Consider the following 27,524-nt stretch of genomic DNA (forward strand, 5'->3'; position numbering starts at 1 on the left):
AACACATTACCCTTACTTAACATTTATTCTCATGGGAAACTAAAACACGTATTATAGACATTTTGAACCATGGACTTCCCTTACAATATAACATGATAAATGACAATATAGATATGTGTAAAACTCTTCACAGCAAAGCAGAGTCCATTGGCAAACAAAAGATAAGTAAAAAAAGACAGACAGAAAATTTTCTTTCCCACATAAACAAGGTTGATTTAAATCAAACAGCCTGGGAGTATGTGGGAAGAAAAACGGAATCATCTGCAGACTGAAATATGTAAAGGCTCAACTGCCTCTAATCCTATTTCAAAAACTATAAGCAATAGCTGGCAGCTTGGATTGACAGATGTGTCAAGATGCCTGTACCCGTTAGGGTAGCAGCTGCGATCAGGGCATTCTGGACATTTTTATTTTAAGTCATCAAGGAATTTTGCAGGTAATTATAAACAAACCTTTTTTTAAAAAAAATCCATCATAGTGAAATTGAGTATAGAATATGAGGTCTTAACCCAAAGCAAATATTTATTTAAAAGAGAATTTGCCTCCCCTGGGTGGGATCAGCTTTTTCATTGAATGAGAATCAATTCTCAGCATGATCTGGCCCTGAACTGCATTTTTAAATAACACTGATAATTGTTATTGCCACTTGCAACTCACAAGGGACTAGAACATTTATAATATAGAAGTCAAAATGACTCTCGAACTTTAATTATAAAATATATTTGATCGCTAGAAGATGTGAAGAATAGAAAAGCTCCCAAATGTGAAATCTGTTTCCTAAGTGGGCCAAGAGAGTGTGGTCCAGATATATTAAATTACTTCTAATTCCACCAAATGCACTGTGCTGCGTCTTCCTGCCAAACTTTTGCAAATGCTATTCTCGCTTTGACTGGACAACTACTCCTAGTCCCTCATCTCTCAATTTAGTCATCATCTTTTCCAGGAAGTCCTTCTTGTTCATCCCACTCCCCTGGCTAGGTGAGGTGCCCCTCCTATGTGTAGTATACCTGGCTGATATAACACACATCATACACAGTCCTGTAATTGCCTATTTAGTAATTTTCTCCATGAGTCTGAGCTCCCAATGAGCAGAAATTACGCCTTCTTCAATAGTATACGTATCCCCAGTACCTTTGAGGCAGCCAGCTCATTACAGATGCTGAATATGGATTGTCGGATGACTGGACAGCAGGAGGGCAGACAAACAAACAGGCCAGAGTAGGGCAATGGTACCTAAGGCCTCATATGCCATAGGGACATGGAAAGAAGGAAAGGAAAAGTGTAATCAGATTCAGGCTCTGTCACTAATTAGCTCCATGATCCTACATAAGTCACATCATCCCTCAGGTACTCTATATCTTGAGTGGAGAAATGAAGAGGTTGGACTAGGAGGCTTGATCAAGTCTCTTCCAGGTTTACTGTTGTTTCATTTCTTCCTGTCTTCAAGACTGTCCAGCCTTCATCAGCATAACCAAAGTTACATGTCTTTTAAAATCAAATAATATTGGGTTGTGTACACTAGAGCCCAAGGGAAGAAAAATGGAGCTATGTGAAGACAGTACCTGTAGAGGCTGAATGAATGCATGAATGAATGGGCAGGCTTCCTTAACTCTCTTTAACTGTTCCATTAAAGTGTGAATTTTCCTAGCTTTGGTTCCTCTTTTAATAAAATACCATTTCATCAATGTCAGCTCTAGGAGAAGGATAATTTCAAATCCCTTAGAAGAAAAGCAATGTACACAAAGGAGGAGGCTACTGCATTTGTTGCTTCACAAAGAAGCTTAGTTGTACCAAGGAAGCCACAATCTCTATCCAAAAGACACGAAGCACACACAAAGTGACTTTTGAATATCATTTCATTGGAGCAAAATGGACTTCTGACCAACAGGATCAATCAATTGGTTAAAGTAACCAAGATGTTTTTGCCCTAAACCATCTTACCAACACTGGGGCAAATAATTCCAGCCAAGTGTGGCAGCCATGCACTCTTGGTGATTATTTGTCCTGTGGAATTTAATTAGCACTAGAACCCTTGGCATCACCCTCGCACCATGATGAAGACACACTGTATTGGATGTGAGGGCGATCTGGCTGCAACATCCGTCACCCCATTGATCGCCAGGGTTGATTTGGCTGATCTGGCTTGCTAGGCAGGAGTCCCCTTCCTCCTTCACCACTCCATGTGCATCCCTCCCAAAGCTATGTGCTTGGTCAAAGAGTATGACCATCCCCAATAGAGGAGGACCGATCTTCAGTCAAGGGCATATGAGTAACTGTGCTCCCCTGTTAGAACCTCCAAGAAAGCTGTCAAGATGCACTGTATTAAAGGCTGCAAGAGCAAAGATACTTATTCTTAGGTCCGCTGACATACTGCTACCCTACCAACACAAAATACATGTCAATAACTTTCTGTGTAATACATTAAGTCAGATTTTTGTTATATTTTCCAGACCAAAAAAGACACTGTTCAAAAGAAAGTTGGCAAATCACAAACACTAACCTGGATTATACTTATTAATTGCAAACTTTTAGGCACTGTATTAGTTAAATCTATAGTCAAATCTACATTGAACAGAAAATTTTACCCTACCCCAAATGACTAGATCAAATGTATGAAACGATATATTTAATGTGAATATAGAAATAAGATTTTCAACCCAAAAGGTTGATAAAATAAAAGTGTTTTTATTTTCAGTCAGGAAAAAAAGTCATCTTAAAGGTCACTGTTTTTCAAATGACTGGAATGCTGGTATTAAGCCAAATAAATTTAAACTGGATGTTATCTGCTGGGAGAGCTATCTCTGTTCTTCTTAATCAGATGCTTTATTCCTATTACATGTTCCCTGTACTACACCTGACTAGCACCCCGCTAACAAATTAGCTGATATCATAAGAATGGTCAGATCAGTTTTAATAATTGCAATAATTTTCAGGGTTCAAGAGTGTCATATACACTCATATTTATAAGTATGGATTACTATATGTGAAAATTATTAGACAGAAATAGTAACAGTCCAAACATCATACACACTCATGTGCACAGACACAAACACACACAAGACATTCAACTCTGTAAGTTGGCTAAAATAATGCCAGAGAAAAAACGCAGGTAAAAATGTTATGCATTTCAACTGAGATAATACTGAAAGGTGAGAGAAAGGTCTGTTATACTAAGCAAAAACTGTTTTAAGAAATGCTACCTCAAGGCAGGGGGCCTCGAGAACCAAGAGCAGCAGTGATCCTTACACAAGAAGGAAAGGACTCCTGTAGACCAGGGCTTCTCTGGATGATTATTTATTGGGGGCAGAGGTGTCATCTGCATATTAGGACATTTAGCAGCACCCCTGGAATAGACCCTACCCACAAGATGCTTATAGCATCCTCCCAGCTATAGCAACCAAAAATATCTGCAGACAGTAGCAAATGTTCCCAGGGGAGTAGGGAGGTTCTAAGCCTCAGTTACAGCCCCTGGTTAAGAACCTCTGCTTTAGACCCATGGCCACCCTAGCTGTGATCCCAACCCCTGGGATGCCAGGCCAGTTCCTAGCTTCGATGCAAAGTGAGCTTGCCTATACCAAGGAGGTCAGACCTACGTGAACAGCTCACTGCAAAGTGAGCTGCAAAAGTGGAGTAGCTTCCCAGACCGTTTCCTCTCTGGACTTGGCAAGGAATGAGGGATCTCCCAACTCAAGAGTTCACCTTTGACTAGTCCAGGAAAGCTGCTTACATGTCTCAAACCATCTTTTGAGGTCTTAGTCATCCTTTAAGCCAACAACCAAAGGAAAGTGAAACTACCATCAGAGCAGACACGTCAATCCTTTAAAAATGAAGCAGCAAAACAATCTTAGAATGGTACATAAAGAGTTTCTGGGGGAAGAAAAATTAAACAGATATTGAAAGCCACCACAATCTTTCTTTTTTCTACATATAATTTATCATATTTTTAAATACAGACCTGGTGTTATATTTTATTTATGTAATTCATTCCCTACTTTTTTTTTATTACACTATTTAGTGGCTGTATCTCTGCTGGTTTTGTCCTAAAAAGAGGTGTTCTTATATATCAACCTCAGGTATGTTGCTCAAATTGTAGTTTAACTAATCCCTAAAAGTTAACGATCCCACTTGTCTCATGAGGGAAGCAGGACCATAAACTAGAAAAAACACTAGAATAGTGTAGTGGTTAAGAATAGCTCCATCCCTTTCCTGCCACGTCACTCTGAACGAGTTCTTCCCTATACCACAGTCTCTCATTTTAAAAACCAGGATTATGATAGTGCCTATAAGCCATTAGGTCTGTTACAAGAATGCATAACCTAAGGATGCAAATCACTTAGCACAGTGTCTGGTATACAGTAAGGGTTCAACAAATAGTATATAATATAATCATTTTATTATAAAAATAATTACTTGTATGGTCATAATTGAAATGACCACATATAACCAGAAATTTCATTGCATCACTCTCATAAAATATCACCTTCCTAACAATCCAATAAATTAGAAGTGATAACTAGAGAAGAAAGCATTCTTTTTGCAGAATAAGATGATATTCTCTATAAATGTCACATTTCTTTTTATTAAAAAGGAAAATGAAGGAAGAGTGGCGAAACACCCTTACTCAAACCATCCCTTTTTACCTTCCTAGGGTAATAGAACCAAGGCTGGAGATGTTAGGTGTGGGTAGAGCAACAACCATTTCCTCATCTGTGTTTTATTATTCATGGGATAGCTCCATCTTGCAGCCTACACAGAACATACCGTGCTGGGAACAAGAGTGGGTTTGACATTTTGCTGGGGCAAATGACTCTCCTCAGAGCTAACAATACTCTTGGGTGAGAAGTAGATCTCAAAGCAATTTCTCCTCTCCCAAGTTCTCATTCATTGAGAATTTGCTGAGCTCATTTATTCACTCAATCCTTATTGATCAAGGAGCATCAGATGCCAAGAATTTTGCCAGAAGCTGGAGGTATCTTGATGATGATGGTTGGGGCACTCAAGCCCTGAGAGGGAAGCCAATATTCACCAAAGGGATGCATAATTCCAAACTAAGCCAAGACATAGTTCTCTAAGAGTGTAAAACCTCCCCCAGACTGCAGTGTCAGCAAAGACTTCCATGAGTAAGTGACACAAAAACAGAGCAGAAAGCTCCAGTGTAAAGCTTGGAGTCACATATCCCTGACTCTTATAAAGGAAGGGTCTGATTAGATCCTGCCAAAGAGAGTCAGTTGTGTGAAGTTTGGAGCTCTGTCCCAGGACTTTGACTCTTGACTGACAGTGTAATGTGAGGGCAGAGGAAAGAGGGTGAGGGAGAGCAGCTGTCAACAGAAAAGACAGCTGACCAGACACTCCTGGCAAATCACAGTGGTGTTTGCCTTCTCTTGGTCTCTTAGGGCTGCCTTGGTTCTTTATCATCCCCAGTCTGGTTCTACAGACCAGATAGTGGGACCCTGGATATTCTTACAAAAAATTCCCTTTTGCTTAGGGTAGCCAGAAGTGGCTTCTGCTGTTTGCATCCATCAAGTGATTTCCTTCTGGTAACATGCCATATGTTGTTCTCCACTGCACTTATATTTAGGATTATACATGTCTGTCTCCACAACTAGACTGTCAGTTTCTTGAGGACTGGAGATTGTCTTATTTCTCCCTGAACCTCCAGGACCTAGAGTGGTGACTGACTGACACATAGGAAACACTCAGTAAAAGTGAAATGAATATGATTTTGCACATGTCGAAAAATTAGGAGGTTTGCCAATAATAAGTATAAAAGTTCAACTAGATGTTTAAACATTGAGAAAGAGCTCAATTGAGTTAAAAAGTCCTCCACACTTTACTTCAATTTTACACCAACATGGAAATCTCTACGTTCTGTATCTATCTTCTCAGGTATTACTTTAAAAAAATTTAAAAAAAAATATCTGGAAGAAACTCAGTAATCCCACAGTGTCCTTAGCCCTGAGGTTATCATCATTCAGAATTTTCACCACCATACTTCCAAATAGGTAGAATCAAGCTGCTGAAGTGGGAAGGTCCATATATACCACTCCCAGGCGCCAACTCCATTCACCCCTCTCTGCCTTTTCCAACCCACAGGGCAATCCACAAAGTTCAGTAGGCAGCCAGTGAACTTGGCTTCCAGAGAGATCACCATCTGTTTTTCTACCTCTAATAAATAAAGTACCTCTGTTCTATAAATTCACATTGCTTATGGGACTAAGGACTAGAATGAAAATGGAGATAGAATTTTTGTCCAGTTTTAATGAGTTTAAAAAAAAATTCGTGTGTAGCAAGTTTATGCTGTAAGAATCTACGCACTGCGTAACAGTCTGAATTTGATCGGGTTCAAACAATGCTACCATGTCCTAAAATCCTGGGCATTATACGCTTTCCAAATGTACAGTGTCATCAAGGTTTTCTGACATTTCCTACAAAAACTCAATAGTCAGATAGCACTTCACCAGTTACAGTTTAAATTCAGGTATGGGAACAGAAAATTACAGCTTCAGCATGGAAACCGTACCGCTCTTCTGATTTCAGTGTCACAGCTAAACACTTTTCATACACGTGCATTTTTGTCCCCTACTAAGAGAACTCTATGTCTTGGAATTACAGAGTAAAGCCAAAAGTATGATGGTAGGGCCAAAAATCCACTCTAGATGACCTCTGTCTTCCTACAAAAGCTTCATCAGAGATGCTCCTCCACCTGGGGTTTTCTGTTTATTCAGCCTCACTTCCTTCGTCAAGTGATGAAATACTTAGAGCATCGTGTCCATGCCTGTCTACATGGCTTATGCAGCACACAAGACTTCTGAGACCCAGAGCTCTGAAGGCAAAGCTGACAGATATGAAATGCAAGCCTAGCTTTGCCAGGGTAAACGTGGCCAGGAAAGGAGCGTACCTAGTTCCACTGGCATCAACACAGGGTTGCAAAAGAGTCTATGAGAAAGAAATATTAAGTAATACTGCATGTCTGACATTGACATGAGCTTATTATTCTTCCATGCCAACACACCCTAATCCAAAGCTTATGCTATTTCAATCCAAGCCTGCCCTAAAACAGCCAATTATGCTGAATGTAGTCTAAGCTCCAAGGAGTCTCCAGAATTAAAGACAATATTTCATTGGCCCATTTGTTTTTGTATTATTTCTACATTTTCAGTCAGTTTCTAAATCATATGCATCACTTCTCTAGGGATTATTTCCCTTTCACATTGCAGGTATAATACAACTCCTGTGGCTTTGCTACGTTGCCAGTGGTTTTATTTCCTCCCCAAAAGTATTGGTAAACTTGGTTTAAAAACCTGAAGCTGAGCAACCTCTCCAAATAAACATGAAACATTTCCAAACCCATTGTCTACATGACTTAAACACGTGATATCATAATCATGTTGCCAAAAGGAGCCATAATATAAAACTGATTTTGTTCTAGAACTTCCAGACTGGTTCTCAAGCTTTTAAGTATGGCTGTGGAGGAAAGTTTAAAATTCTGCAAAATATTTGAATTGGTAAAAGTGGTCATTTGTCACTTATGCATTGTAAGTGCCATCCCAAAATATTCACTGAGAAAACTGTTGTCATTTATTCCTCAAGAATGAGTGTACTTAGTCTCAACTTCTGACAAAATGGACAAGTGTGATATTTTTCCTTAATTCACTCTCATACCTGGTGTCATCATCATAAAAAGTGAAATTTTAAAAAATGAGGCTTATTCTCTTAATTTACAATAATTATTTTATTATATATTTCTAAAGACAAAAAATACTTTTATCTAGGCTATGTGACCTTGGGCAAGCTTACCATAGCCTCAATATTCCACAATTCCTTAGATTAATAATTGTGCCCATCTCACTAGGTAGTGGTCAAGAGTAAGTAAACAGTGCATGTAACAAGCACCATTTACATGAGTAAATAAAGTATCCAGCAGTGTTCAATATAAGTAAGTTCAATAAATGCAACCTTTGTTATTATTTGCAGCTGGATATTTTAAATGAAAAATCTTCTTTTGAATCCTTAGAACATGCTCCAAGACAGTCTACTATAACCATTTCTCTGTTATTCCCATGTACCCTAGACAGCCCCTTTGATTCAAGGGTCCTTAGTAATCTCTGCTCAGCTCTCTTCTAAATTTCTGTATCAATTAGCTAGTGCTACAAGAGGAGGCTCCAATGACCAGGACCTTGTCCATGAAGATCTCTACAGAAATGAATTAATAATATGATTCATCAAATCGCCAATATCCTGAGAGTTTCTAACAAATGCAGTGTCTCTACTTTTAACTCTTTGGTAAATCCTCTATAATTTGGTTTAAATCTAACTTTGTTTTTAAAATGTGACGCACTATTCTGTACATAAATGTACCATTTAGGCTCTGGCTGACCATAACAGAACAGGAAGAGACTAACTGGCTCTCAGAGTTTAAGAAAGATTAGAGAACTCACTTATGAAAAGTCAAAAGCGTGGGGAATATCCTAATAGATATTAGAATGCTCATCACAACCTCTGCACTGAAACAAATGAATGCCAACTATTGTTGTCATCTTTGCATAGCTCTGTCCTTGAATCAAATTCACAAGAATAAGTGCTCCTGGCAGCAGGGGGTGAGGATGTAATATAACTTTGGCCAATCAAATGCTCCTATGCAAGACTTTAACTCTAGAGCAAGTTCATTTATCCATTCATTCAACAAATATTTATTAAGGATTTAGTAACTTTTGGGTACTAAAGATATGGGGGAAAGGTCTCCCCTTTTGGAATTTATATTCTAGTAATATGAATGAACTAGGTATATTTAAATACATATTATATTTGTTTATATATTTAATACATATTATATAAATTTTAAATATATATATATGTACACACACACATTTGTCAGATGGTTAAAAGTTCTACTTAAAAAAATAAAACTGGATGACAGAAGACAGAGGGCAGGAATGTGGGTGGTCATGCGATTTTATGCAGGATGGACAAAAAAGGCCTGCAACAAAGCACTATTTAAACAGAGACCTGAAAGAAGCAAAGGCATGAGCCATGTGGCTATTTCGAGCAGTTCTGTCAATAGGAACATAGTGTGAGTCACACAGTTAATTTTAAGCTTTCTAGTAACCACATTAAAAAAGTAAAAAGAAACAGGTGAAATTCATTTTCATAATGTATTTTATTTTACCTGATATGTCCAAAATATTTTCATTGCAACATATAATCAAAGTAAAAAATGATTCATGAGAGATCTTCCATTTTTTTCATAAGTCTTCCAAATCTGATGTGCAGTTCACACTTGCAGCACATCTCAGTCAAGGTCTTAATCTCTACATGTGGCTCGTGACTACCACAATGGGCAGCGTGGGCTCAGAATGAGAGTGTCTCCGTAAAGGCTACAGTAAATGTCAGGTACCAAGACAGCACGCCTCACGTGTCTGCAGAAGAACATGAAGGCCACAGTGTCTGGTGCAGTCTGAGCAAAGGGGAAGGCAGTGAGACAGGAGGCCAGACTGGCCAGAGATAGCCTAATCCTGCAGGGTGTCCTGGGCCCTTGCAAGGACTTCCACTGTTACTCTGAGTGACAATGGAAGCCAATGGAGGTGGAGACAGCTGTGCTCCTATGCTTGGTTTATGCTCTGATGTTACCATCCTGAAATTCTCAATTTTGGGACAGGGGCGTCATGTTTACATTATGCAATGGACCCCCAAAATTATGTAACTGGTTGTGACTACAGAGTTTTGATCAGAGAGTGACATGAACTGTTTTATGCATTACAAGGATTAATCCAGTTTCTGTGTTAAGAATAGGCTGTAGGAAACATGAGGGAGGATGCAAGAAAATCACCTGGGATGCTGTAGATCCACGCCAGGTGAGAAATGATGATGGCAGGTGACACCAAGAGCAGGGGCCAGTTAGTTCCATTTGCTGCAGCTGCAGCAGAGCACCTGACAGCATGCCTGTGGATGGCAGCATCCACGCCAGAGGCTCCTGCTGCCCACCACTGATTTCCACCTAGTTTCCACTCTGGCCGCCTGTTCATCTGACATCCCTGTATCTTCCCAACACATTTTTTTTTTTTTGTAAAAGAGCAGCCATTGGTGTCTCTTCTCACCTACCCTTTTACTAAGAGAAGGCAGGATACTCAGTGGTCCCACTAAAACTATATAGAGTAGCAAACAGGAATTCTCCAAAAGAAAATCGGGACGCTATCACAAAATCAGGGTACCCTATAAGGTAGAAAATGAGCTGCTAAAGGAAGGAAGGAATGACCTTAACAAGGTCGAGCATCTTCTATGTTGCATCACTGTGGCTGGAATTTATTATACATTCTTTCCATTGATTTCAATTAAGTAATGGGTGTAAAACATTACTCCTGCCTCCCAAAAATCTGTATGGGCTTCACAGAATAGGATCTACTACAGTTTATGTGAATATCAAATGTATCTAAAATACATTCAGGACCCACAAAATACATTGCTAACTCTCAGTAATGAAGAAAAAATTAACTGTTGGGACCTTTGGTTATTTTAAATTTGAATCTAAATTTGTACAATTCTCTCTATGTTTAAGCTGGTGAATAAAAAAAAACATCACTATTTAGTTTCTAGGTAATCAAGTAGAAAATTCATCAAGCAATGTTAATATCGACATGATACAACTACCAGTAAGTGAAACACCAGTATGAAAATCAGCCTATACTTCCTAATCTAAGATTCATAAAAGATTACTTATTTTCCATGTGCTCAAAATTTTTCTAAAATGACAAAACATGGATGATACCCCACTTGAAGGGCTTATGTCAGCTACTCACCTTTTTCTGAAGAACATTGATTTTTCTTTCCTTCACTTCTAACATATCTTTCATGTCACGAATCTCACCGGCCAGTGTCCCCTTCTCTTCTGTGAGGTCCTGCAGCTGTTTCGTTTTTTTATTGAGGAAAGATTCTTTTTCTTCCAGTCGTAATCTCAGCGCATCTACCTGAAATCAGGAAAAAGACAGAAGGTTGTAGTTTTACAGAAAGGTCATCAGTAACCATCACTTGTGCCCTTGGAGGGGGCAGGGCAGCAGCATGTTCACTGAGCAAGGCACAGTGGAACCACTGCTTATGGCAACCTCACTGCCCTGCATTTTAACAGCCTACATCCTTCTTTTTTTTTTTTTTTTTTTTTGAGACAGAGTCTTGCTCTGTCGCCCAGGCTGGAGCGCAGTGGTGTGATCTCTGCTCACTGTAAGTTCTACCTCCTGGGTTCACGCCATTCTCCTGCTTCAGCTTCCCAAGTAACTGGGACTACAGGTGCCTGCCACCATGCCCGACTAATTTTTTGTATATTTAGTAGAGACGAGGTCTCACCGTGTTAACCAGGATGGTCTCAATCTTCTGACCTTGTGATCCACCTGCCTCAGTCTCCCAAAGTGCTGGGATTACAGGCATGAGCCACCGCGCCTGGCCAGCCTACATCCTTCTTAAAGCCCTATTTGCGCACATCTCAATAGTGATACTTTAAAAATATATATATATATATAAGACTTCTATGAAATAAGACATTATGAAATAGTGGTAGGTTTCCATGTTTGTTTCCCTACTTACGGGAAACTACACGTTTGTTTAAGCTGGAAACAAAGCACATCAATACTCCCATGTCTCTCTGAGAGCCCAGGGAGGGTAAAATATTGCTCAAGCTTTGCAGCACAGTCCTGAAATACGGAGAACATAATGAGCCACGCCATGGACATCTGGAGGAACAAGACTGACATGTAGAGAAACACTCCTAAATTAGAAAAATACATGTTGCCAAGAGGACACTCATGCTGCTAGAGGAAGAAAATAAGATAGAAATGAAACACCCATTCTCCAGCCTCATGAAAGACTGCTTTCCAAATACTTTTAAAGAAAAAAAAAAGACAAAGCATACAAAAAAAATCCTCTTTGTAACTCAGCTCTAAAATTTTAAAAAATTATAATTCCTGCTTTTCAAATGTTGTTAATAAAAAAGAAAATATAAGTTTTTTTTTTTAATTTAACATTCTGAAGGCCATGTGCAAAGAAAGGTCTATTTCTAGACCACTCAGACTAGATCATAGAAACAAGTCACTGGGGTAGTAAAATAAAAAAAAATGAGACAACAAAAAGAATATGAAGACCATCAGAATACCATTTTGAGTTAATTTTCTGTAGCATTTTAAAATTGTACTTTTTTGATGTACACCACCATATTTGCAACCGTGTTTATAAATGTACGCTAATCTAGTCTTAAAATGTAACTGTGACAAACACTTTATTTGAAGGATTATTGTCCTTAATTATTGACAATGATGGACCATGAGATTTCTAAGGGACTTGTTCTCAGCTAAACAATGACATTCAATATGTTACTCCCAAGACATTTACTTTTTTTATTGGATATATTTTTTAAAAAAGATTGGGACCGTTTGCCACAATTATTTTGCTGCCACTTCAGCAGATACTACTGTTATGGTCTGAATGTGTTGCTCAAAATTCATAAATTGAAATCAAATCCCCAATACAATAATATTAAAAAGTGGCGCCTTTAGGAGGTCATTAGGTCATGAGGGCAAACTGCCTCATGAATGGGACTAATTCCTATATGAAAGAAGCCCAAAGGAGTTCATTCACTCCTTCCATCATGTGAAAACACAGCAAGATGGCACCATATATGAAGCATTGATTGATCTCTCATCAGACAAGAAATCTGCTGGTGCCTTGATCTTGGACTTTCCAGCCTCTGCAACTGTAAGACATAAATTTCTGTTGTTTATAAGCCACCCAGTCTAGGTACTTTGTTCTAGCAGCCTGAATGAACTAAGACAACCACCATGATTTATTTTTTCTGGATCATTAAAGACACCTTAACATGTGATTGTAGCCAGGGTTAGAACCATCCAGGAACTAACTCTTCAAGGATCAGTCCTGATCCCTTTGGGAAAGGATACATGAAGTAACTCTTTGTCAGTTCCCTTAATGTGGGAAAGGAATATACTATGTTTACTACAACAAGTCAAAATTAAATAAGATCATGTAGAACAGGGGTCCCCATCCCTCGGACCAGTTCTGGTCCAGGGTCTGTTAGGAACCAGGCCATACAGCAGGAGCTGAGTGTTGGTCGAGCACTGCTACCTGAGTTCCGCCTCCTGCCAGATCAGCAGTGACATTAGATTTTTATAGAATCTAATGAACCTAGGTCCCTCACATGTGCAGTTCACAATAGGGTTCACGCTCCTATGACAGTCTAATGCCTGATGATCTGAGGTGAAACAGTTTCATTCCTAAACCATCCCCTACACCCCACACCTTTTTGTCTGTGGAAAAACTTGTCTTCCACAAAACTGGTCCCTGGTGCCAAAAAGGTTGGGGATTGCTGATATAGAGAGTGTAAAAGACATGTCCACAAAATGATTTTCATAGAGATACCCACAGCAGCATTGTTCATAATGGATCACACAGGAAACAACACAAATGTCTATCAATAAATGAACGGATAAATAAAATGGTGGTATATTTATATGGAATATTACTATCCATAAAAAGGAGTGACCTGCAGAATCACACCATAATATAGGTGAATCTCAAAAGCATCCTGAGTGAGAGAATCTAGAGGATTTACGGCATGACTGTGTTTCCATTTTTGTGAAATTCTAAAAGAGGTGAAAATAATCTATGGTGACAGAAATGAGAGCAATGGTTGCCTGGGGTGGAAGGTGGGAAGGGCTGATTATAAAGGGACAGGAGGGTATTTTTTGCCTCTAAATCGATTAGTGAGAGTGCAGAACAGTTACATGGTGCACAAAATTGTCAAAAGTAATTGAACTGTATACTTTAATAATTTATACTTTGATATACAGTTATAATTTATATTTCGATAAGTTTGAAAAATATATGAATACTTAACTAAGAATTAACAAATATCTTACAAGAATGTCTTTCATAAAAGAGAGAGGTCAAAATAAACAAAACACCAACCTGGGAACTAAATTGCCTTATAATGTAACTGGGAGAATGAAGTGGGGGTTGAATAAGATTCCCATGGGTGATGAGGTATTGAGGTGATGAGGTATTGGGGTGATGGAAGGATTTAATCTTCACCCTCCATAGCAGGAAGTCAACAGATAGTAGCTATACTAGCAATCAGGAAGTAGAGAAGCAAGTATGTTATTTAGAGATATCAAAATAACTGAACAAGAAGAGTTAAAAGAGTTTATCTTAGGGGAAAAAAATGGAACAGGGGAAGTAGAAGATTGCTGCATTTCATTACAAAAATTTTCAAACATTTTGCTTCCTTATCCTATAGGCAAGTAAAATTTGAATGGAAAGAAAAAAAAAAGACAAAATAAATCAAAAACAAAAATCACACAGGAATGTCATAAGAAATCAACAGAAGATATACAGCTACCCAAAACATATGAAAAATACTCAACATCACTAATCATCAGGGAAATGCAAATTAAAACCATGGTGAGAATATCACCTTATCCCAACCAGAATGGCCATTACTAAAAAGTCAACAAACAATAGATGTTGGCATGGATGTGGGGGAAAGGGAATGCTTATACACTGCTGGTGGGAATGTAAATTAGTAAAACCTCTATAGAAAACAACATGGAGATTTCTCAAATAACTAAAAGTCAATCTACTATTCAATCCCACTACTGGGTATCTACCGAAAAGGAAAGAAGTCATTGCATCAAATAGATACCTATGTGTGTATGTTTATCACAGCACAATTCACAATTGCAAATATATGGAATCATCCTATATGCCTATCAAAGAATGAGTAGATAAGAGTAGATAAAGTGTGATATATATAAGATATACATATGATAAGAATGAAATAATGTCTTCTGCAGCAACCTGGATGGAATTGCAGGCCATCATTCTAAGTGAAGTAACTCAGGAATGGAAAACCAAATACTGCGTGTTCTCACTTCTAAGGGGGAACTAAGTTCTGGGTACTGCATGTTCTCACTTGTAAGTGGGAACTAAGTTCTGGGTACACAGAGGCATGTGAAGTGGTATAATGAACACTGGAGACTTAGAAGCAGGAAGGGGGTGAGGAGGCTGAGGAATAAAAAACTACCTACTGGGTGCAAGGTACACTACACAGGTGATGGGTACACTAAAATCCAGACTTCCTCACTATACGATTTAACCAATCATGTAACCAAAAACCACCCATAACCCTAAAGATACTGAAATTTAATATTTTTTAAAAGAAAAAAAGAAAAGTTCAGAGCAGCAGAAGGTGGCATTTAAAAGAGAAACAACAACAACAACAAAGAAGCCAATAGGAACAATAGAAAGAGGACACTTAGGTTTTTAGGACTGGTTCTGCTTTTATCTGCCTGAGAGGGATCAGGACAGATAACTCTCATTTCCCCTCCCCCAGCCTTCCAGCCTCAGTTTCTCCATCTATAAAACCAAGAGGTGTGAACAGATCATATCTGACATCTTAGGATTTTTAAAGACAGGAATCCATTTTTGGTAGAATGTATCAGGGAAGGACAATGATATTAGAGAGAAAGAAAAATTATTGGAGTAGAAGATCCTTTTCTTGCTCCTTGACAAGAAAGGGGTGCCTAAGCTGTGTTTCTAAAGGTCAAAGGTGACAGGGAAGTGAGAGTTTTTCCAGTTTCTGTTCCAGTGAGAAGGATGAAGCTGGGAGGTCCCAGTAGGGGAAGGGGTGATCACAGATGTGTGGAGCCCCCAAGCCCTAATGGCCCTGACTGCATTACAAAAGAGGATGGACATTCTGTGACTGGGGAGGAAAATGGCAGAATCTTCAAATAGCTGATAGCTGTGCCCCTTCTCACATAATAGCCAGAAAGATATAGGGCCTGGGAAGGTGGAGCGGTACTCATGTCCTGGAGATCTTCCTCTTCCTAAATGAAAATTCATGCCAGGTGCACTAAAGATGATGCACTAAAGATGGACCACAGCTTCTCATGTGGCCCATCTTTGTTTAAAGTTACCTTCATCTACCAGCCTGGCAAAACACCACTTTTCTCTTTGGGTTTTCATTATACCTGGTGAAAAAATATGGTTTTGAGTTTATGCACAAAGCATAGGCATTTGGTGGATTATTGGAAAACTGGCAGAACATGCTGAGCACTCTGGATTATAGCAGTGGTTATAAAGGGGTTACAATCAATTATAGATATTTGCACATGGGCTTACCAGGACTCAGTGTGATTCTGAGAAGAAACACATGACTGAGGTCCCATTTGCCCTGCATCCTACCTATCAAAGCTGGATGGTCTATATCTGGACTAAAGGAAATGCCTAATATCCAAACTGTGATATAAATAAATTACAATATGGGAGGTAGTGAGTGGTGCTGGAGAGAGTTTAGAAAAAGACACTCTGTAATGATGAGAGAGAGAGTCGAGGGCTCTTAAAATTATTTGGTGTTGAGTGAAGAGGCAGAGGAAAATATTCCATATACCCAAACATTTTAACTTTTATGTCTCTACCTGATGTTGGAATATAATCTAGACTTTAAGGCTTAACATGTATAGCACCTTCTTGCCATGTGTGATCTATCAGTGCCCTGTCGCATCTTCCCAAGCCCAAAAGAGATTTAAAAAAAAAAAAAAAAAAAAAAACCCTAGCCATGAGAGCATTTCTCCAGGAACAAAATGGAGAGCAAGGATGGTTGTGATCAGCACGTTACTCAAACACCCAAATTCAACATGGCAGGAGGGAGCCTGTGCCAGCTGAGGTCTTCTGTCTGGGGGTTTATTTTCTATGCACTGGAAAGTGTGTACTTAACTTCAAAGGAATTTGGGTCGTGCCTTTCAATCACTTTCACTCTATCTTTAGAGCTTTGCACTAGAAATGGGCTTCAGGGTCTTCTTTTTTTTTTTTAAGATGAAACTTTGACATGAACCACAGGCAATTCACAACCAACATTAGCCCAGTGTGCAGTAAGCAAGTATGACATCATCTCTAAAGTTAAATATGAACTTCCAGATGGTGCAAAACCACAAGCAGGCACACAGGCCTTTGGATGCACCGAAGTTTAAATACAGGGAAGATAAGTTTAAATACAAGAAAAAATACATTCTATTAAAAATTAGAATATCTAGTTCCAAATTGGGTATCAATGACTGAAATTACAGTTTCCCTCTCTAATATTCTGACTCCACTCAACAGAGTACATCATTTAAAACAGAATTAGAAAGCTCGAAGTCTAGATTATACTCCAACATCAGGTAGAGACATAAAGTTAAAATGTTTGGGTATATGGAATACCTTTCTCTGCCTCTTCACTCAACACCAAATAATTTTAAGAGCCCTTGACTCTCTCTCTTAAACTTTGGCAGTTGACTCAATAATAAAACTTGGCAAAGCAAAGAGCACCATCATTTCCCAGAAAAACAAAAGAAAATTAGAACTGTATGGTATAGTCAGTGTACAAAGACCCAGAAGGTTGAATTTCCAATTTTTACATGTGACTTAACCACATGGGAACTAGTCATCTAATGTTAAAACTAGGACAATCTTTCCATTTTAGGAGAATTGCTCATTTCCTTTTGATCCATTTGTGTGTGTGTGTGTGTGTGTATGTGTGTGTGTGTGTGTGTGTGTGTGTGTGTAAGATCACGTGACATATGAAAATGTAACCTTTTATCTGGCAGTATAAAACATAAAACATTTGTTATCACTTCAGTTCCAGGTAATAACTTGAAAGAAAAGAACCATGGCAATGAAATTGGCAAAACGTTGCCAAAATCAGAGTTAAGCATTATTAATCTTCATGTCAGCACCCAGGAATTATAACCAGTTCCAATGGTGAGGTATGTTTCTAGAAGTTCTATACATAAGACACTTGACCTTTCTGCCATATTTTATGTGCGCCTTCAGAAAGGGTTTCAACGTTGTGACAAAACACTAAGTGCTACCTGATGTGCCATAAATAATTTCTAAAAATCAAATGGTTCATTTCAATCTTAAAATGACTACAGCAACACTTGAGAGAAAAAAGCACTTGAGGGAGAAAAAGGGGCCACTTGAAAATTTTCACAGATTAAATACTACTTGCTTGACAATGCTTCAAGAATTGAATAAACAGGCTATCACAAAGAAAAACTTTAAAAGCAAATGAAACTGGAACACTCACAAAAGCTCCCAATATAGTTTTATTTCACATTCAAACCTTCATTTGTTGGTTTTTCCTAATCGTAGACTTGAGTTAAGGGTATATTTGAATTTGATTCAGCTTGCAATCATTCAAATGGGAGACAGTTTCAAAGTTAGAAGTATGAATAATGTACACAGCCTCCAAAGACACAAACACTAAAAATAACCTAAAATCTAAAACTTCCTTGGTAGTAACCACCAGTTCTCACTCACATCCAACTCTCCTTTCCTCCTGAACACAGAAAAGATCACCCTTCTCAGGCAACTTTTGGGAAAATGAAACCCTGTGTTTTCTTCAGGAAATGTAAGCAGAAGTGAGGTACATCACTTCCTGTCTGTTCCACACCACACTCCTTTTGTTCTTTAGAGGCTACATTTCCCAGATGGTGGAGATATAAGATGGCAGAACCTCCCTAAGTCTGGATCCTCAAAGTGACTGTGAGAAACAGGTTCTCCCCTGAGGCCTCAATCCTTAAAACAGGTTGGACTTACAGTATGATGGGTTAAACAACTTAGAAATTATTATAATAAACTACTATGGTTTTGCTGCAAAGTAGGCACCTTAAAACTAAAACTGTTTTTTTGTCTTAGAGATTGTCACGAATCTAAAGAATTAGGGCTATGGTACTTCCTTTCACTCTTTCTATATATAGGACCTTCTACTTCCCTTCTCCTTTCATCCCAAATCCAAAGCAGGCGGGAAAATGACAGAGGACCAAAGACAGCACTAAGAGGAAGAAGCAGTAGAACCTTGGGGGAGTAGATACCGGGGTTAAAGATCAAAGCCTTGGGAAGAAGAGAGAGAAAGACAGACTGAAGAGGAAAGATCCTCTTAAGCTCATCAACTTGAATTTCAGTTTGGATAAACAAGCGGCTCAAGTGGATAACTCTGTTTTGCAACATCCTCTGCAATGCAAATATATATGTTCAACTAACTCATAACAATGGCCTTTCAAATGTCTTGAACATTTCTAAGGTGTTACAAGGAAAATGGGGATAATAACAGTAAGTCCTTCATTGAGTTATTTTGAGTATTAAATTAAATAACACATATAAAGCACTTAGCACAGTACCTAGCACCTAGAAACACTCAATAATCTTTTGCTATTGTTATTATACTTTATTATTCTACTTTCCACCACCTCTAATTCAGTGATTTATATACTGCAGGAATGCAATAAAGGTTGCTGATCAACAGCCCTCAGGAAAAGTGGAGAACCAGCAAATAAGGTTTTGTGCTCTAACATGTACTGAGGCTTTATATTGTTTGACATTTACTTAAAAATATTTCAGCATACACTCTATGATATGTGTGCAGTGTGGAGGGTTGTGTGGGTGGGTGGACGGATGGGTGTATTACCCAACTGGGAATAAGTCCTTCAGAGTTAGTTAATTAGCTATGAAAGACTTTAATTAAAAGCTAACATTCCAGAGTCAGCAACCAAAAATACCTCAATATTCTTTATATTTGATGGACAACTGAAAATTGTCAATTAACATAATTGATGTGAGGAGTGATTTCTCCCAGGTGAAGTGAATGGTATTTGAGATCTGTGCATTGGCTAGAAATGTTGCATAGGCATGTCCACTCTTCCAAGAGCAGGATTTAAGATTGTGTGTCCAAAATAATTATGATGCAAGCCACATCTATACTTTTACATTTTTAATAGCCACATTTAAAAAGTAAAAAGAGGTGAAATTAAGTTTAATAATATATTTAATTTAATCTATTATATCTAAAATATTATTACTCAACTTGTAATCAATATGAAAAATATTGAGATATTTTACATTTTTTGTATTGTCTTCAAAATCCAGCTTTTTTTTTTTTACACTTTTAGCACATCTCAATGAGGATTAGCCATATTTCAGGTGCTCAATAGCCACGTGTGGCTCATGGCTACCATATTGGACGGTGAAGGTCCATGACTCCAGTAAGCCCGAAACCTTCAATCCTTGGAATGGAATCCCATCTAGGCTTAGAATTTCAATCTCCCTTGCATATCAATGATTCAGGGAGGATTTTGGCCCAACAGCAAACACAAGGTTGGCTGAGCCCTGTCATAAGACAGCATCACACTGACTTAGAGAGAAGCTTTCATGCGCATGAAGCTTCCAGAAAAACAGAGAGCTAGAACTTCAAGGAGTGCTCAGGGAAGTTGTACAGCTGTGATGTACTACATGGAGGCCAGGTGGTGGGGCAGGAGTCCTGCCTTCTTCCCTTCTCTAACCATCAGGGGCTATTGACCTTTACAAAAGAAAACTTTTGATGAATAATCGTCAATGACCTTGATGGCTGGGTAATTCAGCTAGCATGAATCTTTCTGGATTCTTGATGAAAGAAGAACTCAGAATAATCACTGCTTTCAAAAGCTCTTTCACGTCAATCTCTAATTATAGCAAAAGTTGCCTTTCAGAAAAAAATGTCCTTCAGCAGCTGCATCATCAAAAACTGGCTCTACGGATGAGGGTGTGCCCATCTCTTACCCTATGCTCGGTTACATCCTCCTGCTCTTTAACTTCTGCAGCTATTTTAATTTCAGATTTCTCTCCTGTCTGTAGGTAACTTTTTTATAAGCAGTAACGAGAATCATTTTTTCATTCATTCAGTAAATATGAAGAATCAATCTTGTGCCAGGCAACATTCTAGTGTTAGGGATATAGCCTTTTAACAAGACAGTCAGCTTTGTGATTTATTGAAATATACAGTTGTAAGGTTGGAGGTGGTGGAGGTAGAACAAATAAATATGTCTATGGTATATGTCAATACCATTTAATAAATACAAGTTTTAGCGCAAGAGTGGAGTAATACAGATATAAACTCTAAGAACTTAAATAAAAGCCTTGTAATACTAAATTCAAACTGGAAATATTATGAATACATGATGTATTTTCATATTTTCTTTTCTTTTTTTAAGATCCCGGTTTGTTATATAATGGTGAGGTTTGGAGCTTCTAGTGTACGCATCACCCAAATAGTGAACATTTTGCCCCACAGGTAATTTTTCAACCCTCACTGGCCCCCCCCGACCCTTCCTATTTTTTTTTTTAATTTCTAGCTTTGTCCACTTTAGACCTAAAAAAAACTGACCACCTCAGTAGCAATGAAAACCCACCCCAAGTGCCCACATTGTAATCTCTAAACCATTTTCACTAAAACAAATCCACTTTCATTGTAGAAATGATTGATTTTAGGTCTAAGGCAGGATGTGCAGGTGAGTACAGAATGCCTTGTTGAACCAGAAAGCAAGGAAGTTATTAAAGACCAATAGAGTCTTGCTATTGGTCAAGGATGGGACAATTTGATGCACCTTTTCTTTAAAATTCACTCTGGGTGTTCTATGGAAAACAGGCACTAGGGGACAGGAATGGAGGCTGGGGACAGGTGAGGAGCTGCTGCAGTGAACCAGAAGGGAGAAAGTGGCTGTCACAACTAGGATGGAGGTGGAGAGGGGGGACATGGCTGTGTGTGTGATGCATTTGGAGATACAGTCAGAAGACAGCTGGCAGAACTGAGGATATATATGTGTAGGGGTGAAAGGAAGGAAGACATCAAAGAAGACTCCTGGGTTGCTAGCTGGAAAAACTCAGTAGATAGTGGAATTATTGCCTGTGCTGGGAAAGACTGGGGAGAACTGGACTTGAGGAAAGGAAATCAAGAGTTTAGGATTAGGCATATGTAGTTTGAGATGGCTAGGAAACATATGGAAAGCAAACGGCTATATGATTTGGAAGTTCGCAACACAACAGAAGCTGGACTGGAGTCTGATCTACATGTGGATGGGCAGTACTGTAATTACATCAACATTTCCCCTAACGACCAGGTAGGACACCTTCTGCACATTTACAGATTCACTCCCGTTTAGATGCAGCTCTCTGAGACCAAATTAACAAAAATGTGTAAGGAGAGGACATCCATATGGTTGAAAACTGAGAGAAATCCCTTTCCTGTAAGGGCCCCTGGTTTTAGGTCTTTTGTTATAAGGTCTCTTCCTCTCACAGTCATGGATAACAAGAGATCTGGTCATTTCAATTGAGCCTTTGGCCTTTCAAGACGGAGTTAATGTCAATGATGTATTTATCCTTCTGTTGATGTCTACAGTCAGTAGAGTAATACTGAATCAGAGATAAAGGACTATATAATCCCACTTCTGTGTGCAGACTTCATTTAGCAGTCAAAGATTTACACACTTGACAAGAGAAAAAAATCTATATTATATTTAAAAATATTTAGATAGCACAAAGAAAAACAATAATGATTGTATAATAAAGTGCTTCATAATTTATAGTACATTTCTCTTAGGTTGTCTGTTCTCATATAATTTGAATTCAAAAAATAGAATTCAGGGATATTTAGTATCATATAACCACATATATCATTTAAGCTGTGCTTATAAAAGTTAAGTTACAATCACCAGCTTGTTAATAACACAGTCGAGATTTTCAGGTTGTAAAAATGCATTTGTCATGCCCACCTGTCAAAAAATTATACCCAAGTCCCACATGCCACCTACTTGAACAAAACAATGCTGGGTTGAGAGTGCTTTGTATCACCTACATGGGAGAATTCATATCATATGTGGGTTAATAATTCAGCCAACTTTATAAACCTGTTTTCATACTTAAGTTTTTGGCTACTTCTTACACTAAAATTAGGTGGTTTTAAGTGACTAGTCCAAAGTTCAAAATTTAATGTTCAGTTCAGTTCCAGCAAATTTCTGAAAACACATGGGAATTGTAACTCATGTGTTAATACTTAAAGTTTTCGTTAATAAAACTTCCAACACTAACCTTACCTCACTGAACTTACCTCACTGATTTTTATGCTCACTATAAAACTATAGCTGTCATAACATTTTTGAATTACTACAAAAGGAAGTAAGCCATTCCAAAGTCAATGTTATTTTGCAACATGATGATAGTTATAAATTCAAAATACTTAAAACCAATTTGCAAAGCTATCAATCTTAGTACCTCCTAACATTTATAAAGCCCATCTTCAAAACATTTGCTATTACCGAAAAAAACAAGTTTAAGAAAATACCATGTATCATTCATATTGTGCTTTCCCTTCAGGTAAGCACATTAAATGTAAGCACAAAATTGTGTTTTAATATAAAATTTTAAAATCTTGATCCTACTTAGATATGCCATGAATTTTCTAAACTATCACTGAAGCTCAAGAACTTAAATCACAGATAATTTAGCACTAAGTAATAATTTTGTGATCTTTAGGTCAGTGCTTTTTAATAAATCCAAACAAATAACTTCCAGTGAGATATGCCTAACGTATTTGTAAATGACTAACAAATTAGGCACTGTATTTGTTAGAGTTAAAACCACGTTTTAGAATTGTGTCTCTCAAATACTCCCAGAGGATGGGGACTTGTGTTTAAGGATCCAGAAGTTTGCTATAAGAGAGTTTTTATGTTGTCTGTTCTTTTCTTTTCTATGTTATCTTTTCGTTTCTATGATTATCTCAAAAGTTAAAATGAATTTATCCTGGATCATGTAAATAACTCTTATAAATCTGGGTCAGGTAAATCTCTCCTTGCTAAGAGATTTCCATATAGCCTTTGTGTTTGCACTTAAGATTGCTTTGGAGTGAAATGGAAAAAGGCACAGAACTTCTTGTTTCTATGATATATTCCCTCCAAGTCTCAGCCACAGGACATCATGCTGACCATGAAAACCAGGGGTCATCAGCACTATAAATAAAAACAGCAATCAGCAAGGAAACTGGATCATCACACAGCATACCACTGGTTCAGGCCTCCTGAACCAGCACCTCAGCCATGCCAGTTTGTACCACATTCATATCAGTATAAATTCATGTGTGGAAAACATTATCTTTCTCCATATTAAATTAATATCATTAATTTAGATTTTCTTAACATTTATCTTCATTTAGTACATAATCTTGATTTGGCTGCATAGTTCTACAAGAGCTATAAACATGCTTAATCTTATCTTTGTCACTAATTAAAGTAATTATTACATAAAACAATACTAGGTGTCTACAAGGTTATTTGAAAAAAAGAAGAAATGTTTTCTCAACTGTGAAAAATACTACTCTAAAATAAACAGTATTTGTTCTTTGAAATTCTCCTGAGTATTGTGTAAAAGTTAAATGGGAGTGTGGAAGCAGGGGGTGTGCCATGATGGAGCAGACTTGGGAAACACTGTGGGCTCTAGTGGTCTATGGTAGACAGTAGCATACTAAAGATTCTGAACAGTCCCATAGCAAAGATCTTCTTTAAATTGATTTACCGTTCCCCACATCTGTTCTTTCCCACAGAACCCGTTCTTTTCTAAGAACACATAATAATATCCTTCAGAATATTTCTAGGAAAGGCTGCTCTAAAGTACCTTTAGGGCATCAAATTTGTAAGGTGTGGCATGGATAAGAAAAGTTTCAGTGTGGTGAAATGGGAACACACTGCTGAAATGGATTCAGAAGGCCTTGGCTGACAGTCTGCTAATACTTTTGAGATGCCCTCTGTGGCTAACATTGCGTTAGGTGGTGCAGGAGGCTCCTACATTCCCCAGGGCAACCTGTGATGTAAGGACTGCTTAAAGGTGAAAACAGTGGAGCTTTCAGGGCTCAGAGACCTAGTGTAGCAGAGCTATGGCTTAAAGCCCCATGTTCTGGTTCAAAATATACCCCACCAGCCCACACCCTAGGTTCATTTCTGGCTCTGCTGGGACCTGGGGATGGGACCTTGGTGGAACCTGCTTATTTCTGAGGGACTCAGTTATCTTTTGATCAAAAGATAAAATTCAGATAAAATTTTGACTTCTAAATCAATGACTTCTAAGGTCTTTGCCTACCCTAAACTTTCATGTCAGGAGGTGAATGATCCAGCTGTACTGTATTAAAACATATTTAAAGCTCTGATAATTAAAACAGTTTGGTAGTGATGCAAGAAGAAAAAGATCAGCCCATGAACAATAATGAGGAAGTCCAAAATAGACTGACATACACATGGAAAGTTAGTATATGATAAAGGTAGCATTTAGATTCAGTAGGGGAAACATGGATTATTCCATTGATAATGACTGAAAACTTACTTTCATTTAGAAAAATAACAACAGTGAAACCTTACCTAACTCTTCACGACAAAAATAAATTCCTAATAAAGGCTTAGATGTAAAAAATTAAATCATAAAAGTGCTAAAAGAGATGGGGTTGAGGGCAGTGGTTAACGCCTATAATCCCAGCACTTTGGGAGGCCAAGGTGGGAAGACTGCTTGACGCCAGAAGTTTGAGGCAAGCCTGGACAACATAGCAAGACTTGGTTTCTATTAATAAAATAAATTGTTTGGCATGGTGGTGTAGCCATAGAGTCCCAACTACTTGGGAGGCTGAGGCAGGAGGCTGCAGTGAGCTATGATCGCACCACTGCTCTTCAGCCTGTGCAACAGAGTAGGACATGGTCTCAAAAAAAAAAAAGGATTAATATAAATATATGAAAAATTTTTAAAAAGAAAATATAGGGGCCCTTCACTTTATTCATAGGGTATAGGAGCCCTTTCTAAGCAAGAGAAAAAGCCTAGACACCATAAAGTAAAAGACAGATAAATAAGGTTAAATATAAATTTAAACTATCTTCATGGAAAAAGACAAATGGCAAATTGCAGAAAATTTTTGTAAAAGCAAAATGTAAAATGCAGTGTGTATTCCAGTGTGTCTAACATGTTTCCAATTGGGAAAAGATAAGGAACAGTTGCTTGTGTGCACACAGGCTATTTCTGGAAAGATGAATAAGCAAATGAAAAGAGTTTATTAAATGCCTACTTCGTGCTCAGTTAAATGAGTGATAGAAACAAGGATTAAATTAACACATTTGTCAATTTAACTTGTAAACTAACCAAGGAATCCCACCCAAAGACTCCTATGAGGAACTAACTCAGCGTAAGAGAAATCTAGTTAGGCCCAGAGCTCCCAGAAAATTAACTGATTGCCTGCATTTCTAGTTTAGCCCTTTCTTGAGGGCAGAAATGCTGCAGGTGGAGAAAACGGCCAGGACACACTCTGCCCAGGAAGAATTATCCATGGTGGTACATATTATAGCTGCTATGACTCTTTATCTAGTGTATTAATACATTGTAGGAAGGCAGGAAAAGAGTAATGGCTGCAATTAGGAGTTCATGACTCCTCAAGGTCAAATCTTAACCTTCCACTTACTCACCATGGCTTACGGAAAGAAAGATACAATCTCTCAAAACTCCAGTCTCCTCATCCATAAAATGAGGGTAATAATAGTACAGATACTCTGAGGATTAATTGAAACACGACTTTTAAGATGTTTATTACAATGTACTGAGAGATAAAGCAGAGACAATCAATGAACAGCAGCTGCTGTTTAATAGTGAAGAGTGATATAATTTATGATTACTATGATACATTATATATTCTATCATCCACATATGATTAGTAAATTTAGTCATTAGAGTATTTATGTTAATATTCTAGCAGTCACCATTAAAAGCTAATCTCACTGACAATAATGATAACATTAACTAACACCTAGGAGGCAGTTTCATGAGGCCCATCAGCATTTTTGAGACAGGTTGAGTTGTTGTTCTCCATTTTAGAAGACCCATGACTTTTAAGTAGCAAAGCCAAGACATCATGCTCAGAAGGAGGAAAGCAGGAAATATTTGAACAGCATGAATGGCAACCAAAATAGTGGAGAGAATGTGGCATGAAGCAAAAAAAGGGTGAATGTACTAAAATTATGACATGTATCTTATCCTTTCTGACATATATAGATAGACAGATATTTATATACAAGGTAGGTATTATTTAGAAGTAAAAACATCAAATCTCTGAGAGGTCTCCTAGTTATAATGATAGAAGTGTGACTTATACATGTAAGGTGTTTACTATATACATGTATATATTATTACACTTACATGTGTGTGTTGTGTGCTATTCTGCATTCAGTCTAATGTGCACCAAACAAAATGTCATCAAATGGAAAATCCTTCAAAATGCCAAGTGTAAGTAACACCTTCCCTCTATGTATTCTGATATTATGATGTTTCAATTTCAGCCAAATATTTAATACTGAAATAGTTTTAACAAATTTGCTCTTCAAAAGAATGAAAACATGTATCCTATCCTCAGACATTCAGAAACATCTTTTATGCCCACAAATGCTGAAGGAAAGAAAGGTTCACTACTGAGGTTCCATTGTAACACATCCCACTAAGGTGTGTGTTGAATTTAGGAACCTACTTTCACATTTAAGCCAAGTAGGGGCTTCACATCATTGACTTTTAGGAAGAGCATAAATGATTCTGAAATGGGTGGTAACACCAAACCCTGTGCAAATTTACCTTGGCCAGAGCAAGCAATTGTTTCTCTGTTGGGACTTGTT

The 27,524-nt window shown here is 38.0% G+C and overlaps 1 protein-coding gene across 1 annotated transcript in view; it reads right to left on the bottom strand.

Annotated features, from left to right (window-relative positions):
• The window catches only part of ERC2 (ELKS/RAB6-interacting/CAST family member 2), a 975,448-nt gene that overhangs the window by 565,488 nt on the left and 382,436 nt on the right, over positions 1–27,524 (bottom strand). The window contains exon 7 of the mRNA XM_077993178.1: positions 10,794–10,961. Coding sequence (XP_077849304.1) covers positions 10,794–10,961 — 168 coding nt within the window. The remainder of the gene's footprint in view (positions 1–10,793; positions 10,962–27,524) is intronic.

Source organism: Macaca mulatta, chromosome 2 (assembly GCF_049350105.2).
Source record: "Macaca mulatta isolate MMU2019108-1 chromosome 2, T2T-MMU8v2.0, whole genome shotgun sequence".
Classification (NCBI taxonomy): Eukaryota; Metazoa; Chordata; class Mammalia; order Primates; family Cercopithecidae; genus Macaca; species Macaca mulatta.